The sequence below is a fragment of the Toxotes jaculatrix genome, chromosome 3 (genome assembly GCF_017976425.1).
Source record: "Toxotes jaculatrix isolate fToxJac2 chromosome 3, fToxJac2.pri, whole genome shotgun sequence".
Taxonomy (NCBI): Eukaryota; Metazoa; Chordata; class Actinopteri; family Toxotidae; genus Toxotes; species Toxotes jaculatrix.
The window spans coordinates 25766801-25792101 of NC_054396.1; the positions used below are offsets into that span (position 1 = coordinate 25766801).

A 25301-nucleotide genomic window follows, 5' to 3' on the forward strand; every position below is an offset into this window, starting at 1 on the left:
AAATACGCTCACCAACTCTGTACAACACCACCTCTTCAGTTTAGAGTAGCCCAATCACAATCATCATCCTAACAATGCCAAATAAGTGCTTTTGCAATGGCAATAATCATACAAACAGGTAATGCCACTGGTCTTTGGAAAAAGAAAAAAAATAACCAATACTTTAATAAGAATTTGCACTTTGAGGCCAAACATTCAAGCAATGCCTTCATAGAAAAGGAAATATAGTAAGCTTGAATTTATAAAAGACTGTTTTACTTAGTGGATAGTCACTTTAGCTTATATAGATGGAATGGATTAGATATGCAGCTATACCGTGCTAAAGTGCCTTCACACCAGGTAAAACAACAGGCGACGACAGACACTTTTGAAAGAACCAAAACATAAGCGGAGAAGCTGGAAGCGAAGACATCATCTAAGAGTAATGTTGTGCAACATTGGTCCTTAAAAGCTGATATACAGAGAATATTCCTTCAAATGCAGGTTCAGACTGTGACACTACCGATTACAGTCTTCACCTCCGTGGAGGAAATGCACTGCATCAAAGAACAAATCATATTGGATCATCTTCTTTAATGGCACCAAATGACCAAATACATCTAATCCTACCTTAACATAAAGAGAAGCGAACAAAAGCTCATTTTGCGACAAATACAAGACTTAAGGTGACAATGCGCCGTAAGGACTTATGTTCTTATTAAATTCTAACAATGAAAGGGAACTGGGAAAGTCCCTGGGATGTAAGAGGAAAAAAAAAGCCACTCTCCACTCAGGACTCTGTTCTCAGTTAGGCCTGAACATTAAAGCCCTGTATGTGGATGTAGACCAGATGAGTTCCTGTTTATAGTGCAGTCCCACTGGTCATGGCCCCAGGGTTAAGCTCTACAGCCACTACTAACATTCAAATATAGAAAGAATCACAAATGTTGTACCATACACAGAAATACTCAGTCTTCTCTGAAACGTGTTAAAAATCATTTTGCCTCTTCCGCAGTTTCTTCTGCTCTGCCCGATCTTCATATATGATACCAAGCAAGGCTTCTGGTTTCGTCCATGTCTGTTTTCATACTGTATTTCACTATGATTAGACCTATGTGAGGTAAAATAAACAGCAGTCTCTGAGTATATACAGTACAAGAGGCCAACCCTCACAGGTACTGCAGTCAAGCGTGTCTGCAGCTTTGGCAGAAATTACTTTCTCCAAATTACCAGAAGGTGGCAGTCTTTAGAGGATTCAGACAGACTGTGTCCAGCTACTGCATACATGATTATAGTTTTTGATGCTTTCAAATCAATACTGTATCCACTGGTTACTACATGAATGACAAGAACACGTATTCATTTAAAGTAACGATATTGGCCCTCAAACAGAAAAAAAACCAATCTCCTATCAAACTATGACTGAAGACATCCTTGACTTCACTCCTCTTCACAGAGAAAAAAGATCCAGTGGGGCACAGTCACAGTGTACAATGAGTGGGTAGATGGATAAAAGCAGCAGGGCGCACGCAGAATGAAACAGTCGAGGCTGGCATGAATAAAACACACATTCCAAGATTAGAATGAGCCCCAATCAAGAGCATCAGAAACTCAGTTCTGCCAACTTGCTTGAGTTTCGCCTTGTACTGAAGGGCTGGAAAAAAAAAAAAAAAAAATCCTCTGTCAGGGAAGCTGCTCCTTTTTCCCCTCCTCATCCTCTCCTCTACTGAAATACTTCTATATGATCCTCAAAAGATAAAAGTGCAATTGCTAAGATAGATACATCTGCATTAATCAAAAAGTTAATCGCCTTATCCGCAGACAGCAGAGAGCTCGGTTTTGTTGATTTTAAGTCAGGAAGGAGCAGGAGAAAGAGGACGATGTGGCGGAAGAGATGGGCAGCTGTCATCCATACAGAGTCCATCCCTGGGAGTTTCTGACCTCAGGTCAGTGTTACAGAGCTCGTCTAGTCCTCAATACAGATGACATCACTAGGTTTGCCTGACTTGAGGTCAGGCGTAGCCACGTCTCTCAAGGAGTCGAGTGTCTTCTTGTCCAGATGGCTTGTAGGGGGTGGGGGGCCATTAGAGGACACTGAAGAGGGAAGCAAAGTAGTTATCTGCGTTTAACCTTTCTTAGCATACTACACCTACCAGTAATCATATGAAATATGTAGCAACAAAAATCAATCGCTGGTGAAATGTTTTTAGACTTTTGCTTATAGAATATTTATTGCATGTTTGCCAATAATGTCTCGGTCACCGTAAGTGATTTATACCAGTCCACTGTAAAGCCAAATTAAACTTGACAGTTAGCAGAATTTAAGTGGCACGAACAACCTCCAAAGTCCCTCTCCCACTTTCTTTATGTCACCTATTGTCTACTGTAAATGCTGATCCTTACCACTGACGTAGGGTCCCAGAGGCATCTGACTGTAGTTGACCATGGGCTGTCCACCTGGTCCTCTGAATCCTCCACCAAAGCTGCTGCTGTACATCTGGGAGCAGCCAAACCCACCCTGGCCAAAAGGCTGAGGAACATACATGAAGGTCAGTTTTCTTGCTACAAGCTAGCACTTCACAGGACTCATTTATAGAACAATAACAGAAGGGCGATCCTATTACAGTGACACAATAGGTATGCAGCAGGTAATGATGCTTCTACATATTCAGCAGGTCTCTCAGAGAAGTTCTCTTCCTTGAGTTGGAACACAAGTATGAAGTAGTAAAAAAAACGAAAAAAACAAAACAAAAGGAAAGCGAGTCAGATTGCCAACTGTTCCCCTGGTTACGACAAGAGTTGGCATAGAAACCAAAAAAGCAAAGTCAGAGCAAGTGACCAATCACACTACTCGGCTGAAATGACCTCTTGTGTAACCGAGAATAAAACACACACATACACACATTCAATTCTGGAGAACAGGTGCAGGAGAGATGAAAGTAATGAGACAATACAGTCTTTGTTAAGTCTTTTGGGACTGAAACATGGAGCTCAGTGGTGAAAGTAAACAACTACACACCTGGGGAGACGCTTCCATGGGGGATATTTAGTTTTCACAGGTTTTTGAGGGAATAATGTGATTCCTCAGTCGTGACTACAGAATACTTCAAAGTTTTAAGACCACAGCCTTTTAATTTTACTAAGTCCTGTCACACATTTTAGTGAGCCCTGTTTCCTCACCCTTCGGAGCCTCAAGACTCCACTGCATACTAATCACCAGCCCAGTCCAAACCATTTAGGAAAGAGTCTCTAAGTCTCTAAAATTGTATGTTTTACAACAAGTGAGATCAGAGAACTTTACTCTTAGCATTAAGGAAATCAAACAGAGGAATGGCTTGCTCTTGAGAGCACAGAATAATTATTTGAAACAAGGTATTCTAATGTCATGTGACCTTCTTGACCAGCGCATCTCATCTCACCTGCTGCGGTGGAGGCTCGCTGCCTCGGCTGGTGAGGCGGCTCAGGATGCTCCTCTCAGACATCTGTAGACGGGCCGACACCGGTGGGATCCTGGACAGCATGTTGGGCAGCCGCGTCACATCTGCTTTCATGTCACTCAGAAGTTCCTCCAGCTGGTTCAGCACTGCAAGACCACGAGAACACACGCTCAGTATATCAGAAAGGGTGTTTTTTGCTTATGCTACCGGTCATTGAACGCCTGCATGTGTAGTATCAGCCATTGAGAGAAAGACAAGTGAGACAGAATGCAGGGAACGTGCATGAAAAAGTTTTGAAAAATCCTTTTTAAAAGCTGCCAAGTTCTTGATGCCATGAATTTTTTTCATTGGCAGATAAATCAATACAGGTCACAGGCAGCAACATTTTGAGACTATAACATTTTAACACCTCACTTTGATAGTCTTCGGTCTTGGCCTCATCCCAAACTTTCATCCTACTAATAGATGTAAGCCTGTTTTGATGGTGAGTCAAATTAACATAAAATGACTCCACTGTGTCAAACATGATGTTTACTGGCTGTCTGTTAGAAGCTCCACACACAGCAGTGGTCACATCTTTATGCACTTCATTTTTTGTACCCTGCTGGATGGATGGATAAACCTGTTTCCAGCTGAAACCACCTTGTTTTAAGAAATTGACTACAGAGCGTCTGCATGTTGAGACAGGAAAGGGAGAGGCATGTCAAGATTAGGTGGCTAGGGTAAAAAAAAACAAAAAAGATGATTTTAGAAAATACTCTAAGAACAAGTTGATTTGTATAAAAAAATGATTTGGAAAAAAAAGATATATCTTTCAGTGCAGCTACAGCAATTACGGTACAGCCTTGATTTTTCTCTAGTTAAACATCTATTTTATTTCAATGGAACAGCACGGTGTTAAAAGAAAAACACAGAAAGAAAAACTGACCAAGTACTTAATAAAATATGCTGTCTGAATACATTAATAGTAAAGTATTGATAATTCTAGAGGGACTTCAGGAGATTTAAATCCAAAATCTGCCCCTGCCTCTTTAATGAATGTTTCATGCAGAAACTGATTGTACACACAAGCACAGAACAGAAAAGCGCCCTGGAGAAGTCATTTGTGCAGGATTATTTTCCTCTAGCCTTTGGCAGATGAGGCAGAAATTCTGATAATTATAGCTGTTGCTATTTTTGAGACCTTTGTGCAGCACGGCATTGGCAGGCTTGTTCCCAGCCAGAGACTCTTTGGACAGGTGCTGGTGGGACTCTGCCAGACATTCCACCTCGGCAAAACGAGTGTTGAGAGCCATGGCCGGGTGACTGGGGTCCTGGGTCATGTTCAGGTAAGCTGCCCGCCTCAGCTGCTCCTCAATCACCAGAGCCTGCTCCAACAGCTGCAGAGAGAGGTAGGGACAAAAAAGAGAGTATGAACTACAGATGTGACAGGCAGAGGGAAATAAATTTTGAGGGACAAATTGTTTCAGTTTGCATTCAGATATAACAAATCCTTTAATCCTTGAATGTTTCAGCCTTCAGTGGTTCGTTTTAATTATAATGACTCAAGGATTACCTTAAAGCGGCGGGCCAGGAACTTGTTCTTCATCTCTAGGTAGTTGCCCTTATGCATCTCAGTCTTAAAGGGCTCATTCAGAATAGCGTAACGTGGGTCATTCTGAATGTCCTGCCAGCGAGCATAGCCGTGTCTGAGATGGATTCCCGGTCAAGAAAAAAAAAAACAAATGGAAGCACAGAACCTCATAAAATTCTTCAAATAAAACAGCAAGACGGATTTGTGGAAAGCATAGGTTTATATCGCTCCTCACATTTTGTAAATATCAGCCCTTCGACTGAAGCCCCCCCCGCCCCAGTCATAGGTAATTACATTATTTTGCCAGATGCTGAGCTCCTCGCTCCTACATCTGGGAAAGGATACGTTACGATGCCAGCCAACAGCCAGTAGTCATGGCGACGGTGCCAGATGTCATGCATCTTTCCAGAAGACAGAGCCGCTCGCTCTTCAGTTTGCCAGAGGGTGTGCAGCTCTGACGGCGTTAATATAAAGACAGGCAGTTTGTACAAAAATACAAAGTAATATTCAACATGTTTCCAGCGTGTTCAGAGAAGTAAGAGCACATGAACAACACGATCAAGGCGGATCACAAAGTAAAGCTACTTCATCATGGCACCTGAAATAAACACACGAAGCACAAACTTAGGAGATATTAAAGTCTGGTACATTATCAGTGACACTTTCTTTCACTGAGATTAAATTAGAGAGTGACCTTGAGAGCTCGTAAAATCCAAATAGTTTTATTCAATTGTAGGGCTTCCAGCTGTGAGAAAATACACTAATTTCCCAGTAAAATCAGCTAGTGCTGTCACAGTGTCCTGCAAGTTGTGTTCTTAATTTACTGCCTACTCGTCTGTCTCCACACCTGTGCTGTCTCTGTCTGTTCTGTCGCTGTTTGGCTTCAAAAAAAAAAAACTTGCTCAAAATCTGCACAACATTACAGAATAATATTATGGAAATGAGCCAGAGTCACTGAAGAACATATTTCAACTCTATGTTTGTGCTTTTGGTTTTTTTTAGTGCGCTGCTGACAGTTTGTTCCTATAGCTTTAATATTTAAAACTCTCTCTTCCCTCCTATTAGAGAATTATGTTCATAAATTTCAGTGCAGACAATTTATTTTAGAAATTAACAGACAGTTTCAGCAGCTGTGCTGCATTCCTCACTCACATACATATTCAAGTATGTTGACACTTGTGACACTTGTTTGTTTGTCTTTGGTCAGTGCCTGGTCAGATTTATTCTTACCTGTAAAACCTCCATCAGCAATATTAAACATGAACTTGGTTTTGAATCCATTTTTATCCTCCTTCCTGCTCTCGTCCATCTCATCCAAAGTGTCTTTGTCTCCATTTAATCGGCCCTCTAACGCGTCTTCACTCTTTACATCATCTGCAACAGCTACATAAATGACAGAATGATTTCTTAAAAGGGATACATATGTAAAGCACTGTCACTGAGGACTGCTTTGTTTTCAAAGAAGAGCACAGTTATTTTACCATTTCTACCCGTTTCATTCAAGGATCCATAGCATATATACCTGGCTTATTTTCCTTGTCTTCAGTTTTTGCCAGAGGAGAATCAGTTTCCGCTTTGTCTGAGGACTTCTCTGTTTCTCTGCAGGACTCCACTGAGGATAACAGGGGCAAAAAAGATTAAATTGAGTAAAAGTAAAAGTATAATCTCACAGGAAAATAAAAATTTGTAGCACACGGATCGTGCATCACTCACTTTTAGGTGAGGTTTGACTGGATGACAGCTCTGTCTGTTTCAAAGCGGACTCTTTGGGGTTAGCAGATGGCTCTGTCTTTGTGGAGGGCGACTCGGTTCTGTCCCTCTCATCCCCTGTTTTCTCCTCTGAGCTGGCCTTGCTCTCTTCACTGTCAGCTGCCTTCTCCGGTACAGATGCTGGCTCTGTGCTGGAAGTCTGCCGAGGGAAAAACAGACAGGGCACCGGGAGGAGAAAGAGGAAAGTTGGTGGAGGGCAAAGAAACAAGATAAAAAGGTGTCTAAGTTTGACAACAGCGTCCTCTGAGGATGATAAGATGAGTTACGGTTAAAGTGTAATGAACCGTGAGAAGATGGACAAGACAATAAAGGAGAACAGAATGAAAGTGATGGGTAGTGGGAGAAAAAAAGGACTCACTTCCTGCTCTGACAGTTTCTTGTTATCTTGCTCTGTGGTCTCCTTGTCCTCAGCAGTACCCAAGAGAGACTCAGTCTTCTCTAAAGTCCAGAAAACAACAACAACAACAACAACAACAACAACTCAAACTTTCTTTTTATCCAAAACTTTTTTTTTCTGATCATGATCTTTAGAGTCAGAGGAAAAATAAAAATATAATCAACACAGACACTTTGTTCTGACCTGGTGGGATGGGGGTGCCGGGCTGCGTAGCCACAGGGCTGGCTGGCACAGGGGTGTTGGGATCAGAAGATACACTCTCTGTCAGTTTCTTCAGCTCCATTCCAATGGGAATCAGATCTGGAGAACTCAGCTTCCCATTTACATGCTCAAACTCTTGCACCTACAAAGACATTGGTTCAACTGTGATAAAATGAAAATCCTACACTTCCAAAGAAAAAGTCTACTTTCCTCAAATAAGGGCTTAGGAAGAGATCTGTGACTGTGACATGAACCACAAGTTTAATATTAATTTGTGTGTACTCTCTACTTACTTTACGTAAGTTAAGTAAATTTAGTGAGGCTGAAATGATCAGTCCATTAATCACCTCATTGTTAAATATTTTGACGACTGATAACGGAGATTTTGCTGCTTCTTTTTGGACTATATCACTGTAATCTGAATATACTGAGGTCCAAACCTTTTGAACATTTAAAAACATCGCCGTCGGCACTGTGAGGTTGTGACTGGCATGTTTTCCTCTCATTTTAAACATTTAACAGACTAAACAATTAATTGATTAATATTAATTTAAAATTTATTATTAATTGATTAATTAAAAAGTATATATTGGCAGACGAACAAGACCGACAGGTAGGTTTAACATATTGTTTCATTCACTGAAACTGTAACTTTGCTATGCTACAGCTTGTGATCCTACAGTGACACTGGTTATGATTAATATTTACTAAAGTCTTTACTGGCTAATGAAACTGGTCCAACCCAACCCTGGTTCCTTACAAATCCAGAAACCATGTTTCTGTCTTTTTTTTCACCCAGGTGTATACATGGCCAACAAAGCTAACAAAACATCTAAATTTGTAGTTTGTATGATGTCTACAACAGGGGAATGTTTGTACCCAAAGAGTAGTCTTGTCTGCATTTGCCTGTTCCTGAACAGTTTGACCTACTTTCTGTAATCTCGCGGTGCGACAGCAGAAAAAGATATCCTGTGCTGAAGACTCCTTCGGCTGAATAACCTGTACCTTTTTCCTGACGAGGGACATAACCCCGATCCTGGTGAGAACATGCTGACGAGACAGTCCCTCACGTGGGACTCCGTCAGCGAAGGTCTCTGCTCCATCAGCCCCCGGCTCGCATAGATGTCTCATGAACAGAGACACATAGGCCCTGATGAACAGAAAGAAAAAAAAACTCTACAGTACATGAGACCAGAGAGATTCCTCTGAAGTTACCAGCACTAACACAATATTTTTAAGCTGCTGTTAACAGCTGCGGAGAAAAGCAGTAAAAGCAGCAGCAACAGGAGCAGAAGAACCTGTAGCATTGGCAAGCAATGATCCAGGAATTTGTGAGGTTTAGCAGCCCGGGAGGCTTTTACATTCTACAGTTAAAAACTTAGAAATTGTGAGTATTTTCTAATCTGGTCTAATCTTTTAGGTGCTATAAACCTGACTAGACAACAAAACACTGAATTCTTATAAGATTTAATATTTATATTGAAATAACACTGAAATACCATTGAGACCTTTGTGTTGGGAAATAAAAGTTACAGAAAAATATGATGTTACGCCTAACAGAACAGACCAAATATGGAGACTACAGAGCACTTTAGAGACTTATGACCTCCGTGTTTGTAAAATCCTCACTATGGCAACAGTGACAGTGGTTTTAGAAGTAGAAGGAAGGACAATAACACTCATGGTAGCAATAAAAGCAGTTGTACCAGTAGTATCAGTAGAGGTAGCAGCACCAGTGGTAGTTTTATTTGTAATTTTAATAGTAATCACAGGAGCCACAGATGTAGTAGTGGCAGTAACTGAGTGCAGGGGCTTCACATTAGAAATAAGCACAACTCTGGGCTACTTACAGTCTGAGTATTTATTTATGTAATGGCACATAAAAAAAAGTTTTAAAAAAAGTGAGGTAACCCTGAAACTGGCAAGTGTTCAGGAGCTTTGCTCTGGGCTAACCAATTAAATCTGAGAGGCTGACCAAATAGCCCAGAACTGCTTCTTAACTTCATGGCAGGCATCTATTGACAAAAATGTATTGCGTGAAAAGAGAATTATAGCTGAATCAAATAAAACTACTTGTTGTATCACACTAAGTATAAAAAAAAATCAGGGGATTTACCTGAACTCACGCTCACTCTTCCCTCTCAGGTCCCTAACCAGCCAATGGGAGTTGAAAGCGTCCTGGGGAGGCATGCCCCAGCGCATGATGGCATTGAGGAAGGCCTTCCTCTGGCGAGCGTTGAACCCCAGGACCTTGTAAAGAGAAGAAACAGTTTTAGACAGAAAGTGGCACAAACACAAACAGAATCACCTGCATCTGATGAAACAATCTGTGGCTATTGATTTCTTAGAAAAATGACTCTCACAAATGCATAAAACAGACTGTACTGAACAGTACGTCATGCTCATTGCTTGTATTGTAATAACAGCGTGATCATTTATTGATGCTGATTCTGTCTTTTCCCCTGTTCCACAGATTAGTGAGCCAGAACACAGAATCAGCTGGAGAGCAGTGATGCTGGTTGACATGTACAGCTTACAGATACACTCTCTGAGTTTATGGTGCCTTATCCCAAAATATCCTCTTGTTATGCACAATTTACAGAACAAAGGATTATCCCCTTTCTATACCATGCTTCCTAAAATGCGATTATTTGCTGTAAAGACAGTATATGCCTTCAATTTAAGATGCATAAGATCTGTCGATCCTGTGAAGGACCTACAATCCATACATACCTCAATACTGCCCCCAACACGTGCCAGTAAGGGTGGCAGAGGTTTGTCTTTCTCACTCTTGAGCTGCCGACGAGACTGTCTGCGCCCACCTACAAAAAAATAAAAAAACAAATCCACAGTTAGAAGGATCCTTCTCCCAGGCAAAGTGACATATCACCAAAATTGCTCTGATCTAGTGTCTCTACTGAGAGAGATCTACTGCATTGCCAAACCAAAACAACACAATAGTTGTATAAAGGTGATGATGTTTTTTTCTGTTGCTGCCTACCTTCAGGCCTCTCCTCGAAATCTTCGTCCTCGTCCTCGGACCCCACAGAGTACTCCGACTGATTGTCTGAAAGATCATCCTGCCATTCTGAGCCACACATCAAAGAGAAACAGTACATTGTGTTCGCTTCTGTTGGTGGCCACCTGAGGGCGCCATGGCACTGCAGATTACTACAGACCACTACAGCTGGGCATGCACGTATTTTTACCACTCCGGTCCTCTGGAAGTGAGGTGAGAGTGTACTACTCTGCCGAACAATCACTTTAAACTTAGAGTGTACTCTAAGCTGTGATGGGCTTTGAAATCTTCGCTCTCTCACAGTCTGCTGCTGTTGAACTGTGGCAATCAGGACACTGAAGCCACTCTGAAAAAGTACAACTACTGGATCTACAGTAATAGACATAAACTGTTGAACCATTAAACAAAAGTGCTTCAAAACCCCACTGAGAAGACCGTACAAATGCATGAGATACAAGAGAGCTTCAGGCCACCATCACACACCCTGTGGTGGATTTAATGGAGGTCAATAGCTCTTGTTGAGACTTACAGCCTTAAGAGGATTTAATAAACATGGTGATTAATTTCTGTGCTGTTCTCGCTTGAACTGAACTGATACACATAAAATGATTGTGTTGTGTTAAGATAATGCCACCTTGTTAATGCACTAACGAAGCCAAGCATGTGAAGATGCAGCAGCTCAGGCGGCAGCGCGAGTCGCACCGTTCTCTCATTGAATTAGCTGGATATCAAAGTCGATGATTACGCAATGATTAGCTTAGGAGTTGTTGACGCGTACTGAAGCCAGCAGAGAAGAAGGTACACTGGTTTGTAAAATGTTATCACAATCAAATACAGAAACATATCTCCTGTATCTGAAGTTCCTCATCATATCAGGAAAACATTCTGGCCCCATTCACTGCGTATTTAAATACAGTGCTTCTTAGACACAACAAACGTGCCTGTGTGATGGCGGCAGACTGGCAGATCAGATGCAGATATCTCCAAAAACTCAATACAAACGTCTCACTTTAAAATCCATGAGCAGGCTTTTATTATGGAGAAATATACCTGAGTAAATTTAATGCTCAATTCAGGGAAATATCTTAGTGTTAATTTTTCATCTCTTGATTGGGTTTGATCACGTGTGTGCTCATTATGGGCAACAGTTCCCAGAACACCAATTCAAAACCCAACATTTCGTGTTGACTGTGGGAGGCATTGATTCACCTCATTGCTGCTAAACTGCAGGAATATAATTTGAGGAAAACAGGGAACATATCCGTGTAATAAACCCCAAAAAGGATCCCACCGGGCCTTTTATTTGGAAAATTATGTCTCTTTTTTTCTTAGAAATATGCTTTTGGCTCATCTGCCGCCTGTCCACAAGCCAGCTGGTAAGCCAGTGGCTAACAAGCCAAAAAGCTTGTGTCTTCCACTGTCTACATTCTGCTCTCCTGTATTTCTGCTCATTTATGGCCAAATCCTGGTACCAACATGTAAGATTAAGTGTGGTGATAAGAGAACATGGCTGCCGATTCCAAAATCCTTCCAAGAAATCTTGCATAATAATCTTAAAGATTAACACTTCAGAAATCAGTAGTGGTGAAGGCGTTAAGGCAAAGCAACAAACCCAGGCGTGTGAGTCCTGTGTCTGTTGGCAGCGCCTACCTTGATCCTCCTGGGTCGTATCATTGTAGTTGACCTGTTTTCGGATGCGTTTGCCTTTTCCCAGGTTGCGAGCCAGGTCCTCCTGCTGCTGCTCGTAGTGGTGGCGGAGGAGTTTTTCCCAGTAATCTGGATCCACGTTCTCCTCCTGCTTGATGATCTCCCTCTCCACCTCTTCCTGAACACGGGCACACACACATTGGTAAATGCTGGTTATGCTTATCAGGGGAGATGTTGAGTGAACCACTGTAACCCCAGAGGCAAAGGAATCATCATATCATAACCTAAGTGATATTGTTATGGAATTTACTGACATTTATTTATTTCCGTTGTATACAAATTGTCCATTTCTTTACAGCGAAACATTTCCGTATACACACTTTGTATTTCTCTGCCTCTGAGTTACATTTTGTCTTGCACCTTATGTGTCAATATTTCATTGTGTATATATGCTGTATTGTGCTGACACCAAGTAACAAGGCTCAGGCTCCTGGTAGACCAGCTCTGAATTAAAAAGTACCCAGTGATCTGTGCAACTTTAAAGTCGTACAAACACGTTGAAAACATTTGGAAAACCTTTTTTGTAAACCCTTTAAAAGATTCGCCAATCTTCTAATGGTGCATTGTTAGTTTTTACAATGTCACAGCGAGAATGTGGATCACGTCACCCCTGTGTTCATGGTGTGCATATGCGTCCTCGTGTAAAACATCCACCAGACACCAAACCACCAAATTCCTCCTCATCAAAACATCGCCTTACGGCCCCACTCGCAGCCAAAGCCACCACAGTGTATCTATAAAGTAAAGCTGATTTTAAACTGTGCGTTTTTTGAAGTTAAGATAAATCAGTATGTTGCATTTAGTGTCACAGAACCATAATATAAATGATAATGAGTCTTTTTCATTTGTGTGAACGACCGACTCATTTCTGATTTGCCGGCTGAGGAACATGGGTATTTTCTCACCTCTCCATCCTCTTCTTTCACCACATACTGAGCAACCTTGAAGGAGCTCAGGTACTCGTTCATGTTCTGAATCTCTGTGTCTTCAGTGGCATCCTGGCTGCGGTCCAGCAGCTTCGAGATGGCATCGTCATCGTAATGAATCACGTTGCCCTCCTCGCCATCTTTGTTGTCACCTGTTGATGAGAAGCTCTTAGTTAATGACTAACAGGGGTCTTTTTGAGCAGATAAAAAGTATGTTTGCCTGTGTCTACAGCTTTGACCTACAGAAAAAAAAAAAGATCTGAGCCTAAAAAGAGAACTTTTAAAGGGCTGGCCAACCCACAATTATGTGGATTCGCTGGCATTTGGGGGTTTTGTCTTTTATTTCAACCCTTCAGTTCCCTCTCTGAGATTAGCACCACACTGACTTTTACTTTGTGAGTCACTGACTTTTGTGGAAATGTGGATCTGCAGGGGCACTTCATGGCATAAAATGAGAATTCTTTTTAAAGTAGACAATACCGGTACTTTGCACCAATTGCTGCACAAACGCAGGAAGAGGAAGCGCCTGCTCGGCGTTTGAAAGGAACAAGATAAATGGAAACACACGAAATAACAAAGCCTGTAAGTGTCTCAAACTAGGTCTCATGTCATCAAACAACAGTGATGCTGACAATGACAAAGCAGATTGAAGATCAAGTGGAAGTTTGGAACTTATTTGGAACTTTTCTTGATTGAGTGTGGATGTCATAAAACAAACCAAGAACATCGAAGGATGCCAACAGACCAGATTCTGTGTTGATTCCTCTTAGCTGGAGGAAAATCTGGAGCACAGACATACCCATGGTTCGAGCTGCCTCCATTTCATCTTTGAAAAGCTCCTCTGTGCCAAACTTGAGGATGTCGTCCAGTTCTTGTTTGGACATAGAGCCAGTTTTGGAGCCCAGGCCAGGCCGCACCACCAGGTGGGTCAGCATCATCTTCCTCTTCGCCACCTGAGTGATCCGCTCCTCCACTGAGCCGCGTGTCACAAAACGATAGATCATAACCTTCTTGTTTTGGCCAATACGGTGGGCTCTGCTGAAAGCCTGGGAGAACGGAAAGATGGAGTGAGAGGAAGGCAGCAGCGATGGCATACCAGTAAACAGCAAAAATTAAAGAGATAACATCAAACTTTGCTGGTTAAAAGCTAATTAAATCACACATTGAAACAAAAGGATGGAGGTGCCCATCATGTATTCTTTGAGTCAGTACTTGAATGTCATTGTGAGGATTCCAGTCAGAGTCGTAGATGATGACAGTGTCTGCACTCGCAAGATTGATGCCAAGACCTCCAGCTCGTGTTGAAAGCAAGAAGCAGAACTGCTGAGCGCCCGGCGCTATAACAAAAACCAAAGCAGAGAGTTCATCTGGTTGTGAATTTGTAAGAGAAGCTGAAAGGCACGCAGAAGAAAACATGCATCGTCACAAAGCCACCCATAAAGATTGCGGATAAACAAGCTCACCATTGAAGCGGTCAATGGCCTCCTGTCTTAGGCCTCCGGTGATTCCTCCATCGATACGTTCATATTTATAACCCTCAAACTCCAAAAAATCCTCGAGCAGATCCAACATCTTTGTCATCTGTAAAAAAAAAAAAAAAGATGGTATTACAAGATGGTTTATGTAGCTGAGATCAAACTGACTGGAATTGTTAAAACTAAGGAAAATCCACATCTTCACTAAAAATAATCTTCGATAAAATATCCAGAACATCGGTTGATTTAGCGCCTACAACTGGCATTGGAACAGCTAAAATATGGACAGCTGGATTCTCAGGGTTTCACAGCCACCGATCAATGAAAGCTGTGGCCTCCAGCCCAGGCACAATATTTATTCGACTATTACCTGAGAGAAAATGAGAACTCTGTGTCCTTCGTCCTTGAGTTTCTTCAGCATTTTTTGAAGCAGCGTCAGTTTTCCTGAGGACTTCACCAGTAGGTTGCCATCATAAGAACCATTGGGTAAAACAGGAGCTTCCTGCAGAGGGAAAAATCAATTCCAGGCATCAACCGGAGAAGCATATGAATACATTCAACAGCGATGGTTTCTTTGGAGAAATATACACATTGAATTTACTAACATACAGTCTGTGCTCAGTACTGTGCTCAGTACTGCGATATATATTAATCAATAATTTAACTACACTATAAACTGCTGCCTCACCACAGCAGCCACAGGGAACAGGTAGGGATGGTTGCAGCACTTCTTCAGGTCCATCATAATGTTCAGCAGAGACACCTGGTTCCCTCCACCTTTGGAGTTCAGAGCCTCAAAGTTTCGCGTCAGAATAAACTTGTAGTATTTCCTACAGAGGACAGAGATCAGATTGAGTCAGGAGGAGGAGTGAAGCCCAGAATTACACTCATTTAATTCCATAAAAGAAAAGAAGAAAAAAAAAAAACATCATCACTTTTGGCAAATAAACACAACCTAAACAAGAAATTCATAACACCTGTCAAGGTGCAAGACTTCTAGCCTTCACACCATCTACAGACATAAGCTTCTCCAGATCATGTAAATATGTGAGCAGTTATTCCTTATTATATTACTTTTCTTATTTGTACTGAAAGCTCAGCTTCAGCAACTGAACCCTCCACTATGTAATTTAAACTTTACTGTATACAGGAGCAAGGTGTTATCAAATGGCACAGACACCAACGATGCACACTATCAGCGCCCACTGCAGCTGTTATCCCTTTAATATGTCTCTTATCCCAGGCCATACTTCTGCATGGGACTCAGCTCCACTCTGACGATCAGCTCCGTCTTCGCAGGCATGTTCTTGAAGACATCGGCTTTCAGCCTCCTGAGCATGTGTGGCCCAAGCAGGTCGTGGAGCTTCTTGATCTGGTCTTCTTTAGAGATGTCAGCAAACTCTTCCAGGAAGCCATCCAGGTTACTGCACAGGTCACAAGAGGAAGAAATTTAAAAGGAAATTAAGCTGCAGTAAAGAAAATACTTTTTTTTGCTTCTCTTCAAAACAAACTTTCAAACAATACCAGATTTGTCTATCTATCTATGTGAGGAGGGACCCATTTAATGCACCAGCTGAGAGCTACTTAGGAAGATGGAGAAAGACAAAAAAGTAGGGGAATAAAAAAGACAGACAGAAGAGAGGAAGGTCTTACTTGAAGCGATCTGGGGTGAGGAAGTTAAGCAGGTGGAACAGCTCCTCCAGGTTGTTCTGAAGAGGAGTCCCAGTCAGCAGCAGCTTGTAGTAGATCTTATACCCGTTGAGAATTCTGAAAAACTGGACAGGACACATTTTAACAGGATAAGATAAAAGGATAAGAAAAGAAAAAAAAGAAAGAGCCGCAATGATGCATGCGCTGTAAACTGGCCTGGACCTATAACTCCAAACAAACCTCACTAACCTCAAAGGCGTTCTACACATTCTATCAGAATATTTCATTCTTAGATTATACCTTTGATTGGTTGTTCTTCAGTCTGTGGGCCTCGTCTACCACCAGGCAGGCCCAGGTGATGGAGCCCAGAATGGCTTGATCTATAGTGATCAGCTCATAGGATGTCAGCAGCACGTGGAACTTGATTGGAGTGTCTTTCTGTAAGGGGAACAACAAAGAACATCAACTGAGTATTTCAAATGTTGACAGAGGAAAATGATTTAATACTTTGCAAACTGTACCGTTTGCATTCACAGTTTTTTCAGGATGTTAACAACCCAAGTCATCTGTCAACTATAGGTTCAAACAAACTAAAACACAGATATTTGAGAACAGTGTTTGATGTGGGTGTGGTACTGAAAAGCTGGGTGAGTGTGACGTACTTTCATGCGGAACACCTTGCGCCCCGATTTCACTGCGCTGTCTTCAAAGGTGAACTCGTTCTCCCTGATGATCGCCCTGCTGTCTTTGTCCCCGGTGTACGTCACCACGTAGAAATCCGGAGCCCACATCTCAAATTCCCTTTCCCAGTTGATGATAGTGGAGAGGGGCGCGCTCACCAGGAAAGGGCCCTTCGAGTGGCCCTGAGACGGCAAGAAGAAAGACATGACTAAGCAAATCTCACATCACAGGAAGAAGATGTAGTAAAGGTTTTATCATTTACATTTCTCAGTATCCAATATGATTTAATCTAAGTCTACACCTTAAGTCTACATTCCCACTTGTACTATAGGGATTGATATTAATAGTGTGTTCCCTTTTACATAGCACTCAGAGAACCAAATGTGCTACATGTTATGTAATATGGGCATAAAAAAAGAGGACGTTCCTCCACCCTCACCTCCTTATACAGCGAGTAGAGAAACACTATCGTTTGCACTGTCTTTCCCAGGCCCATCTCATCAGCCAGGATGGTGTCTGTGCCCTGAGCCCAGGAGAACCTCAACCAGTTCAGGCCCTCCAGCTGGTATGGATGCAGTGTTCCTCCCGTGGCGTTAATGTACCACGGCTGGTGCTCAAACTTGATGGTTGGCTGATGATATGAGAGTACGGTAGTGTTTGGTAGAGTAATTACGTAGGTTGGAGTCAACATTTTGACTAACCTTTAGCCTAATATTAACAGAAGTTATATATACAGTTTAAACATAAAAGGACAGCACATTTATGAGGCTAAATCATAACAACCACAGTATAGATGTGTTTGAGAGGTTTACTACAGAAAGCAGCTGCAGCAAGCAGCCGATAACAATGAGGTCTTGTATTCCCAAAATGAAACAGGTAACTAGGGCAATTTTCTGGACGTCCGTGACCCAAGTGCATCTAAATATCCCTGCTTACATCAATGATGGGAGCATCAGGAGGGACCTCCCTTTTTGGATGGTCGTCTTTGAGTTTTTTTCCTTTCCTCACCACCAGAGGGCGTTGGTCCTCCCCTAGAATTTGCTCCCTGTGAAAAAATTGCGGCAACATGATGAGCCAAACAACTGAAACGGGGGAATCACAGACCGAGGGCAGGGCAGAAGAGAAACTGAAGCAGATGTGAGCAGATGCCTTTGTTTGTTTTTGTGTGCCAGGGGTTTATTCTGATTATCCTTACTGTCATCTCCATACCACTAAGAAATGCTATGGAAAGAGCCGTGAAGTAAGGCTAAGCCTATTTAGAAATGCTGTTAACCAACCTGTGGTCCCAGTAAGAAGCTTTGTGACTGTCATATTCTGGGATGTCAAAATCATCCACCTCCCAGGTGCACTGGTCGTAGGGCAGGTCCCTCCACTTGATCAGGTAGTGCACATCACCATCCTTATCAAAGCTACAGAGAAGAATAAACACAAACAAAGACAAAAAGAAAAATATGAGACATACACACAAAAATCACATGAAAGTCATTTGTTGCTTCCTGCAGATGTAGCTGTTAAGAAACGGGGCTGACACTCAGACTGCAACTTTATGATTCAACTCCAAATCTTATCTCATCGAGTAAAACATATGATTATATCATTTATATCCAGAATTTGTCTGAAATACACATCTGTACATATGATACATAAGTGGCAAACTCCAACACAGGCCTGAAAAGTTTGCAGACACATGGAAATGAACTTATTGGCGTTCTGTTTGGAGAGAAAAAAATGTCCTGTTCCTTCCAGATATCTATCACTATGCATTTTCTGTGACTTCCAGTATTTCCCATATTTCCATACTAAAATATGATGTGCTGTGAAGAGTAAGCTCCTCTATAAAAGCAAGATGACAGCAAGCATAAATCTCACTGAGCACCAGCTTATCATCAAGAAGTTCGAGTCTGTAAAACATCTGGAAAATAGGAATTTGTGTAACTGCGAGCAGCCACCTGTGGTTGAGTATCCGGTGGATAACCATCCACTCTGGTTTAATGCCATAGCGGTAGAAGCGCTCCTCCATCACAGCATACTGGGGGTCTTTGCTTTTCCTCTTCTCGCTGTTGAGCTCGTCCTCTCCGGAGCCGTAGTCGTACGGCGGTGGCTCGTCCATGTCGTTCTTTCGCTGGTAGTTCCGATACATGACCGTGTGATACAGCTCCAACTGCACAACAACACACACACAAAAAAAACCAACAACAACAATCAATTCCGCTTGGATTCATTCAGCACCACCTCTGGCAAAGGACGCTTCTTACAAGGATGCAATGTATAATCTGTCCGTGGCACTGAGACTAATCTGATTCACTACTCAAAGTTCCAGAATGGGTTTAATGAAGGGAAGACAGATACAAAATAATTTAAGAGAGCTGTCTTGCCACTAAAGAAGGGAGACAAGACTTCTCCAGGGCCAAATCTGAAAACAACCAATTGCTCTGTCATCATTAAACGAAATGTCACGGAGGTTTGTGCTCTGAAATGCAGACTCATTGTATATGTCTTAATGACTAACAGCTAAGTGGCTATAGGAACATGCATTATCATTTCACATTAAACAGCAAAAGATGGTCCACCGAAAGACCTGCCCTGTGTGCTCCATATTTAGCAAAGAGAACACATAGCTCCTGTGGCCAAAGAGAGCAGAAGTGTTAATTTGAGACACTTCTGGTATCTCACCTGCAGCTCGCTGACCCAGGAGCAGTGCCAGTACGAAAGGCCAGCCCACTTCACAAAGAACTCCCTCTCTGGGTGGCCCTTGAGTGGGGGCTTGGTCAGTGGATCATTTGGCTTGCCATCAGGGCCCGCAGGCAGTTCTGCTGGCAGTGGGGGTTCTCCCCATGTCCAATGCAGAATCTTTTGCACTTTACCTTTCAGAGGAGGACACTTAGAACAAAAAAAAAAAAAAAGAGATGGTGTTGTTATTTTGTAAATATGCACAAATAATCTTAGATGAATTTAGTTCACATTAATATGCAAAGTAATTCACACACAGTAGCTCACAATGCTAAAAATAACAAAGAAAAAGCAAAAATTCCAAAGTAACAACAAGTCCATGAAGAAGTGTTTGTCAATGTATGAAATACTGGATCATGTAAAGTAAGTTATCAAGTGCAGAGGAACCTATATTCACAATCTGTACATTACCAGCCCTCATCTCAATAAGCTGATGTTGCTGTAAATCATTCAAGAACAGGTACATTTGAAGGAAATTGTAAAATACACATTTATTAGGAGTTGCACACATTTTTTTTGACCTTTTATTCCAAAAGTAGCACAGACTGAGATCTGTACACAGCCTCAACTCACCATGCATCGAGGACACAACCACTCCCCGTTGGGTATCTCCGGGAGAGGCGGGTTGAGGCAGTGGATGTGGTAGGAAGATGGGCAGGTGTCACAACACAGCAGCTCTCCTCCATCTTTACACACCCTGCAAAACTCCATGTGGTCATCCTCTTCCTCACCTGCGGCCTCCTCCTCATCGTCCTCTTCGTCTTTGGCCTCCCACTGGATTCCCTCTTTCTCCTGAGAGAAGCAGTTTGCACAAATGGTTGTAGCCAGGTTAAAGAGCTCTAAATTAAGTTCGCCCACCTTTTCTGTTTGTAAAATAATGCTGATCCACATCATTACTACAAGGACACATTCAGACATATGACATTTACAGTTTTTTTTTTTTTTTTGGTGTTTCTCTTTATATAGAGACAACCTCATTAACAGATTGGAGTTGTGAGACCAAAAGGCTGCATGATCAAAGCTTTGTTGTCTTGACTTACCTATTATGCACTATAGCATAAAAGGCTATAGACTTTGAGGCAATAAGTTGACCCTGACTGGCTTTACACATACACAGAATACTGATAACCAACAAGACACAAAGGGAATTTTTAGTTTATATATGAAACTAATCATCTCACACAGTGCGGACAGCTCCATTTGCCCTCTGGGGCCTTTTCCAGCTCCGGGTCCAGACAGACCAGGTGGTACGCTCTGGGACAGGTGTCACACAATATGATCTCTCCACCCTGTTGGCAAACCTCACAGTAGTCCTGGTGATCTGTCTCATAGCCATCACCGTCTTCCTCTGGAGAAGGTAAAGGAAAAGGTAAACACAGGTAATTCCTTTCTACAGAACATCGCTTGAATGAAGCTGCTCAGTAACAAGCTGCGTTAGATTTAAACAATTTACACATTATACCGAGCTGCCTCTGAATATGACTGAGTCTTCATGTGTGAGGGCAATAACTGCTGAGAAAGAACGTTCAGAGAACATTTCCAGAATAAATAAAGCTTTAAAAAAAAAAGTACATCTTAATTTCCTTGTTATCCATAATCAAACAGTCTGGTACTCAGAGATTTCATTGGGATTTTGGAGGGAAAATAACACACCACAGAGCATGGCGAGCGTAGACAGTAAACATACTTTTCCTTTTTTTCCGCCCACGTCGGGCCTTTTTCTTGGTGGCAGCCCCCGAGGTATCAGAAAGCACGGAGGCACTGTGGATGCTGATGTCATCAAAGTCGGACTCCTCCAGGAAGTCTTCCTCACTCTGGAAAAGCATACGCACAAACTTGAGAGCTCAGAGCTGCACAAAAGAATGGAAATAAACCAACTTTCACAGGAAACACAATCAACAGTCTGGTCACTTTCATGTCATTGAAAATATACACTGGCAGAGAAGCTGAGAGGATGAATGAACTGAGGGAAAACAGCGCTGCAAAAAAAAAAAAAAAAAAACACAGCGTACCGAGGACGCTTTCTTCTTCTTCCCACTTTGGCCCGACTTTGATTTGGTCTTCTTCGGCTTCGGTTTCTTCTTCACCTCCTTCACAGTCTTGCTTCTCTTTCTAACTCCTGGTCCTGAGACACAAAGGACCAGACAAACAGACAAGTTAACAAAGTGGTATTCTTTCTGTCATTTCTAAAAATATGCGTTCTGTCACAGTTCACCAGGCCTTACCCTTTCCCTCTTTGGTTTTGGCTTTTTTGATTGGCCCCAGCTGAGAGCTCGGCTGGCTGCTGCTGACAGACGTTGGCTGTGCCACGGTAACCGTTTCCACAGCGGCAGCCACAGCGGCGGCCACGGCGGTGGCAGATGCGCCTTTGAACGGGTTGTTGGCACTGAACTCTCGCCACTTGGCCCCTAACACTGTCATCATCTTTGACATGGGAATCTTCGGGTTCTTCTTGGCAATGAGAGGCCTGAGTAAAACCAGGGGGGAGAGGAGACAACAACAGCAGCTTTATTATGTCACCCTTCATTCCTGTTGATGTAATTTCTACTTCCCTTAGCACCGGAGGGAGCAGGGTCTTGATTTGCTGACACCCCACTGGCCCTTAAGTTTTGTTCTCCCTGCTTTGCAGTGTGTATGTCATGTTTGTGATTTGTCAGGCAACAGCTTGAGGTTTGGCACGTTGGCCTGTGAAAGATAGTGGGTCAGAGCGCCGAGTCCCAGAGCCTCCCGGCTGTCACAGGCATCCAGTAAGCAGCTGACTACTCACAGGGGGCACTGCAGGAGCTCATGCTCCACTTTGTCGGAGCAGAGGCTTAGCCGAGCCAGACAGCCCCAGGTGAGACAGACTCTTTATACCAACAGCCGAGCTTTCTAGCTCAAACAAAAAGAGCAGTGTTTGCTCGTCACACCGCGCTATAGACTCACTGTGGAGTTTTTGTTGGAAGTCTCTCAGAGAGGTGCTCCGACAATCCTCAGAAACAGAAACAAAACAGAGCAGTTTAACATAGGAAGAGAATCCAGACACAAAATTAGATGCTTGCCTGAGGAACTGGCTGAAAGCCTTGTAGTTGGTGATGGTTTTGTAGTCGTCCTCGGTGAAGCCGTACTGAACATCTTCAAGACCCCACTCCTGCATCAACTGGCTGGATGATTTGGGTTCCTAAGGGAAAACAGATGAGAGAACTCAACACACATATGTTAAAGGATGTTTACTAAATAAAATATTGATGTTGAATAAATAGTAACCACTTATCATCCACACCACTTTTAAGGATGGCGCGCCTAAATAATAAAACCAAAGGACTCTTTTTGATCTCTGGGTCTTTAAAGTGAATTAGGACAAAACGTTTTTTAGGATTTGCTTCATCGTTGGAAAACAACATATTTGTAAGCTTTCTGTGAACTCTTTTGTGTGTTGCACATGGAATATTTTTACCAACTAATGTAATGTGGTTCATATTAATGAAACCTTTAATAATACTGGGAACCTTAGTGTATGTGAAGCACATAAATTCAGTATTATTATCACTATTAGATTATCAGATGATGATGATGATGTGAGATGATCGATTTAAAATTATTGAAACTAACGGACGTTGACTTACTTTCATGTTACCATCATCATCGTCATCGTCATCATCTTCCTCATCTCTCTTCTTCTTCCTGGGCTTCTTCTCTTTCTTCTCCTTCGGTTTCTTCTTCTTCTTTTTGGTGGGGCCATACATGCTGCTCTCGCTCTCAGAGCCTATTTCTGGACGTTCCCGTTCCTCCTCCACCTCTGAAGTCTCCTCCAGGTCGCTATCAACTCTCGCCTGAATTCCTCCCTGAGGCATTTGCAGATGGACACACAAACATTACAAGTACAAATAAATGAACACGCTTGTTTATGTGGTAATCGGCAGCAGGACACGAGCATATTGAAAGGCATATGGCATTCACTGATCTTGCTCATTTTCCAGCAGACAAAGATTTGTTTAACATACACCTTCACAAAACTCCAGCTTTATTTTTGCTGAATGAAAACTTCACCATAGCAGCCTTGCTTTGATGTAGTCGAGAGCTCCTGCCAAACTGCTATTTTTGTAAATGCAAACTGGTAGAATCTGAATCTTGCTTCAGCTCTACCTCAGGACACGACTGCGGCTGACTGAAGCCAGCATCAAAGCCAGATTCCTGGATCTCAACTGAATTTATGGTGTGGATTCTTCCACCGGTGACACAAAGGAAATCTGTCTCAAGCTAAGAGCCGTCTTCGGAGACAGAATTTCATTGATATCTACTGATAATAAAAAAAAAAAAAGTGGAATAATTAAAATATGAAACTCAATAACAGGGCAAATAAGCATGGCATTAATTTTGCCAGGGTTAGAGATTAGAGCTCCCACAGAGGCCACCCACGCTAAAAACATATGCTGTCAGTATACTATAAAGCACTTTGGATAAAAGCTTCTATTTGATGGCATTTGCATAAATTAAATTACATCATTGCAAAGTGTCACTGTTTTGCTAACATTATAATTCCTCTGCCTGTGATGAAATATATGAATTATTCCATTATGTCAACAGTTAGTGGCGAGCTGATGAGGATTCAGGTCAGAGGCACGTTCACCTTTCACACACGCTTCGACAACAAACTAAACCAAGGAGCAGAACACCTCAGGCGGCGCAGCCAATCACAGCTCAGAGCTGATGTGTAGACCGAGCTGCGTCCTGCCTGTTTAATATGAGACATCTGGAAGGCTATATGGATTTAACAGTTAACAGGTGTTGTTTATGTGATCAAGAGTGTTGCATATGAACAAATTCACTGGTGCGTGCTCATGAAAGTATGTGTGTGTGCGTATGAGTAAGAGACAGGGAGAGGGGAAAGTATCTGCTGTTTCTCTCGTTACACGCCTCTCACCTAATTATTTGTGTGTGCATGTTAATTTTTATTTCTCTATGCGTGTATCGATATGTATGTTTTCTGAACGGGTGTTCTTCTCTTTCCTTTAATCTAGAGATGCATTTTTGTAGCGGGTTTGTGCGTTTGCATGCATGTGTGTCGCCTCCCGTCTGTGCATGTGATATGTGTGTACGCCTAATTCTTTTTGTGTTACTGTGATAATATTTTTAATATCTCTTTTTGTGTGCGGTGTTTCTGTCCACGAGCGTTTGTGTGTGTGCGTCTTTGTACGTGCGGATGTATGGTATGTGTACATCTGTGCGTGAACACGCGTGTGCACATGCCAAGGAGTGAATTAGTGCACAGCAGCTTTGTGCTCTGCTCACTGCCTGTTGCTCAGCAGGCCTGTGTGGATCCATGGAGAGACTTGCAGGCGTTTTACTCTGTAGCGCAGTGGAAAGGCTCACGTTGCCGCAGCGCCCGCCAACCCTACCAGCAGCCTGGCTGTGTTGCCATGGTGACCAAATTTGAGCAGTGTCTGGCTCTAGCTCTCTTTCTCTCTCTCTCTCTCTCTCTCTCTCTCTCTCTCTCTCTCTCTCCTCCTAGTTTTCTCTTTCTTTCCCATAGCTCACCGCCCCCCCCCCCCCCCCCCGCGCACGCCTTCCTTTTCTCTCACTTTCTCTCCTTCACATCTCATAACCCCCCCCCACATTATTTTCTCTCTCACTCTCTCTCTTAACTGCTCCCCCTTTTTTCTCTCTCTCACTCTTTCTTTCTATCCTGCCACTCTCCCCCCCCCCCCCCCCCCCCCCCCCCACACACACACTCTCTATCACAGTGGCAGCCAATGGAACCGCGCCATCCAATCAGA

General features: G+C 42.6%; 1 protein-coding gene across 2 annotated transcripts in view; it reads right to left on the reverse strand.

Annotated features, from left to right (window-relative positions):
- Positions 1-1945: 1945 nt before the first annotated feature.
- Positions 1946-25301, reverse strand: part of chd5 (chromodomain helicase DNA binding protein 5) — a 33214-nt gene continuing 9858 nt past the window's right edge. Inside the window, exons 3-40 of one of the 2 annotated variants that reach the window (XM_041033790.1) lie at positions 23151-23369; positions 22587-22705; positions 21771-22012; positions 21558-21670; positions 21233-21359; positions 20727-20893; positions 20119-20337; positions 19489-19695; positions 18765-18976; positions 18093-18224; positions 17752-17860; positions 17255-17446; positions 16797-16997; positions 16435-16572; positions 16138-16259; positions 15735-15908; positions 15173-15314; positions 14855-14986; positions 14473-14590; positions 14222-14346; positions 13809-14055; positions 12989-13161; positions 12027-12201; positions 10359-10445; positions 10091-10179; positions 9474-9607; positions 8363-8507; positions 7340-7499; positions 7118-7197; positions 6703-6898; positions 6512-6601; positions 6220-6372; positions 5335-5443; positions 4972-5104; positions 4600-4795; positions 3399-3562; positions 2383-2509; positions 1946-2073 (exon numbers count right to left, since the gene is read on the reverse strand). In XM_041033790.1, coding sequence (XP_040889724.1) covers positions 1946-2073; positions 2383-2509; positions 3399-3562; positions 4600-4795; positions 4972-5104; positions 5335-5443; positions 6220-6372; positions 6512-6601; positions 6703-6898; positions 7118-7197; positions 7340-7499; positions 8363-8507; positions 9474-9607; positions 10091-10179; positions 10359-10445; positions 12027-12201; positions 12989-13161; positions 13809-14055; positions 14222-14346; positions 14473-14590; positions 14855-14986; positions 15173-15314; positions 15735-15908; positions 16138-16259; positions 16435-16572; positions 16797-16997; positions 17255-17446; positions 17752-17860; positions 18093-18224; positions 18765-18976; positions 19489-19695; positions 20119-20337; positions 20727-20893; positions 21233-21359; positions 21558-21670; positions 21771-22012; positions 22587-22705; positions 23151-23369 — 5796 coding nt within the window. Of the gene's footprint in view, positions 2074-2382; positions 2510-3398; positions 3563-4599; positions 4796-4971; positions 5105-5334; positions 5444-6219; positions 6373-6511; positions 6602-6702; positions 6899-7076; positions 7198-7339; positions 7500-8362; positions 8508-9473; positions 9608-10090; positions 10180-10358; positions 10446-12026; positions 12202-12988; positions 13162-13808; positions 14056-14221; positions 14347-14472; positions 14591-14854; positions 14987-15172; positions 15315-15734; positions 15909-16137; positions 16260-16434; positions 16573-16796; positions 16998-17254; positions 17447-17751; positions 17861-18092; positions 18225-18764; positions 18977-19488; positions 19696-20118; positions 20338-20726; positions 20894-21232; positions 21360-21557; positions 21671-21770; positions 22013-22586; positions 22706-23150; positions 23370-25301 lie in introns of both variants that reach the window. The other variant, XM_041033791.1, reaches the window with a different exon arrangement.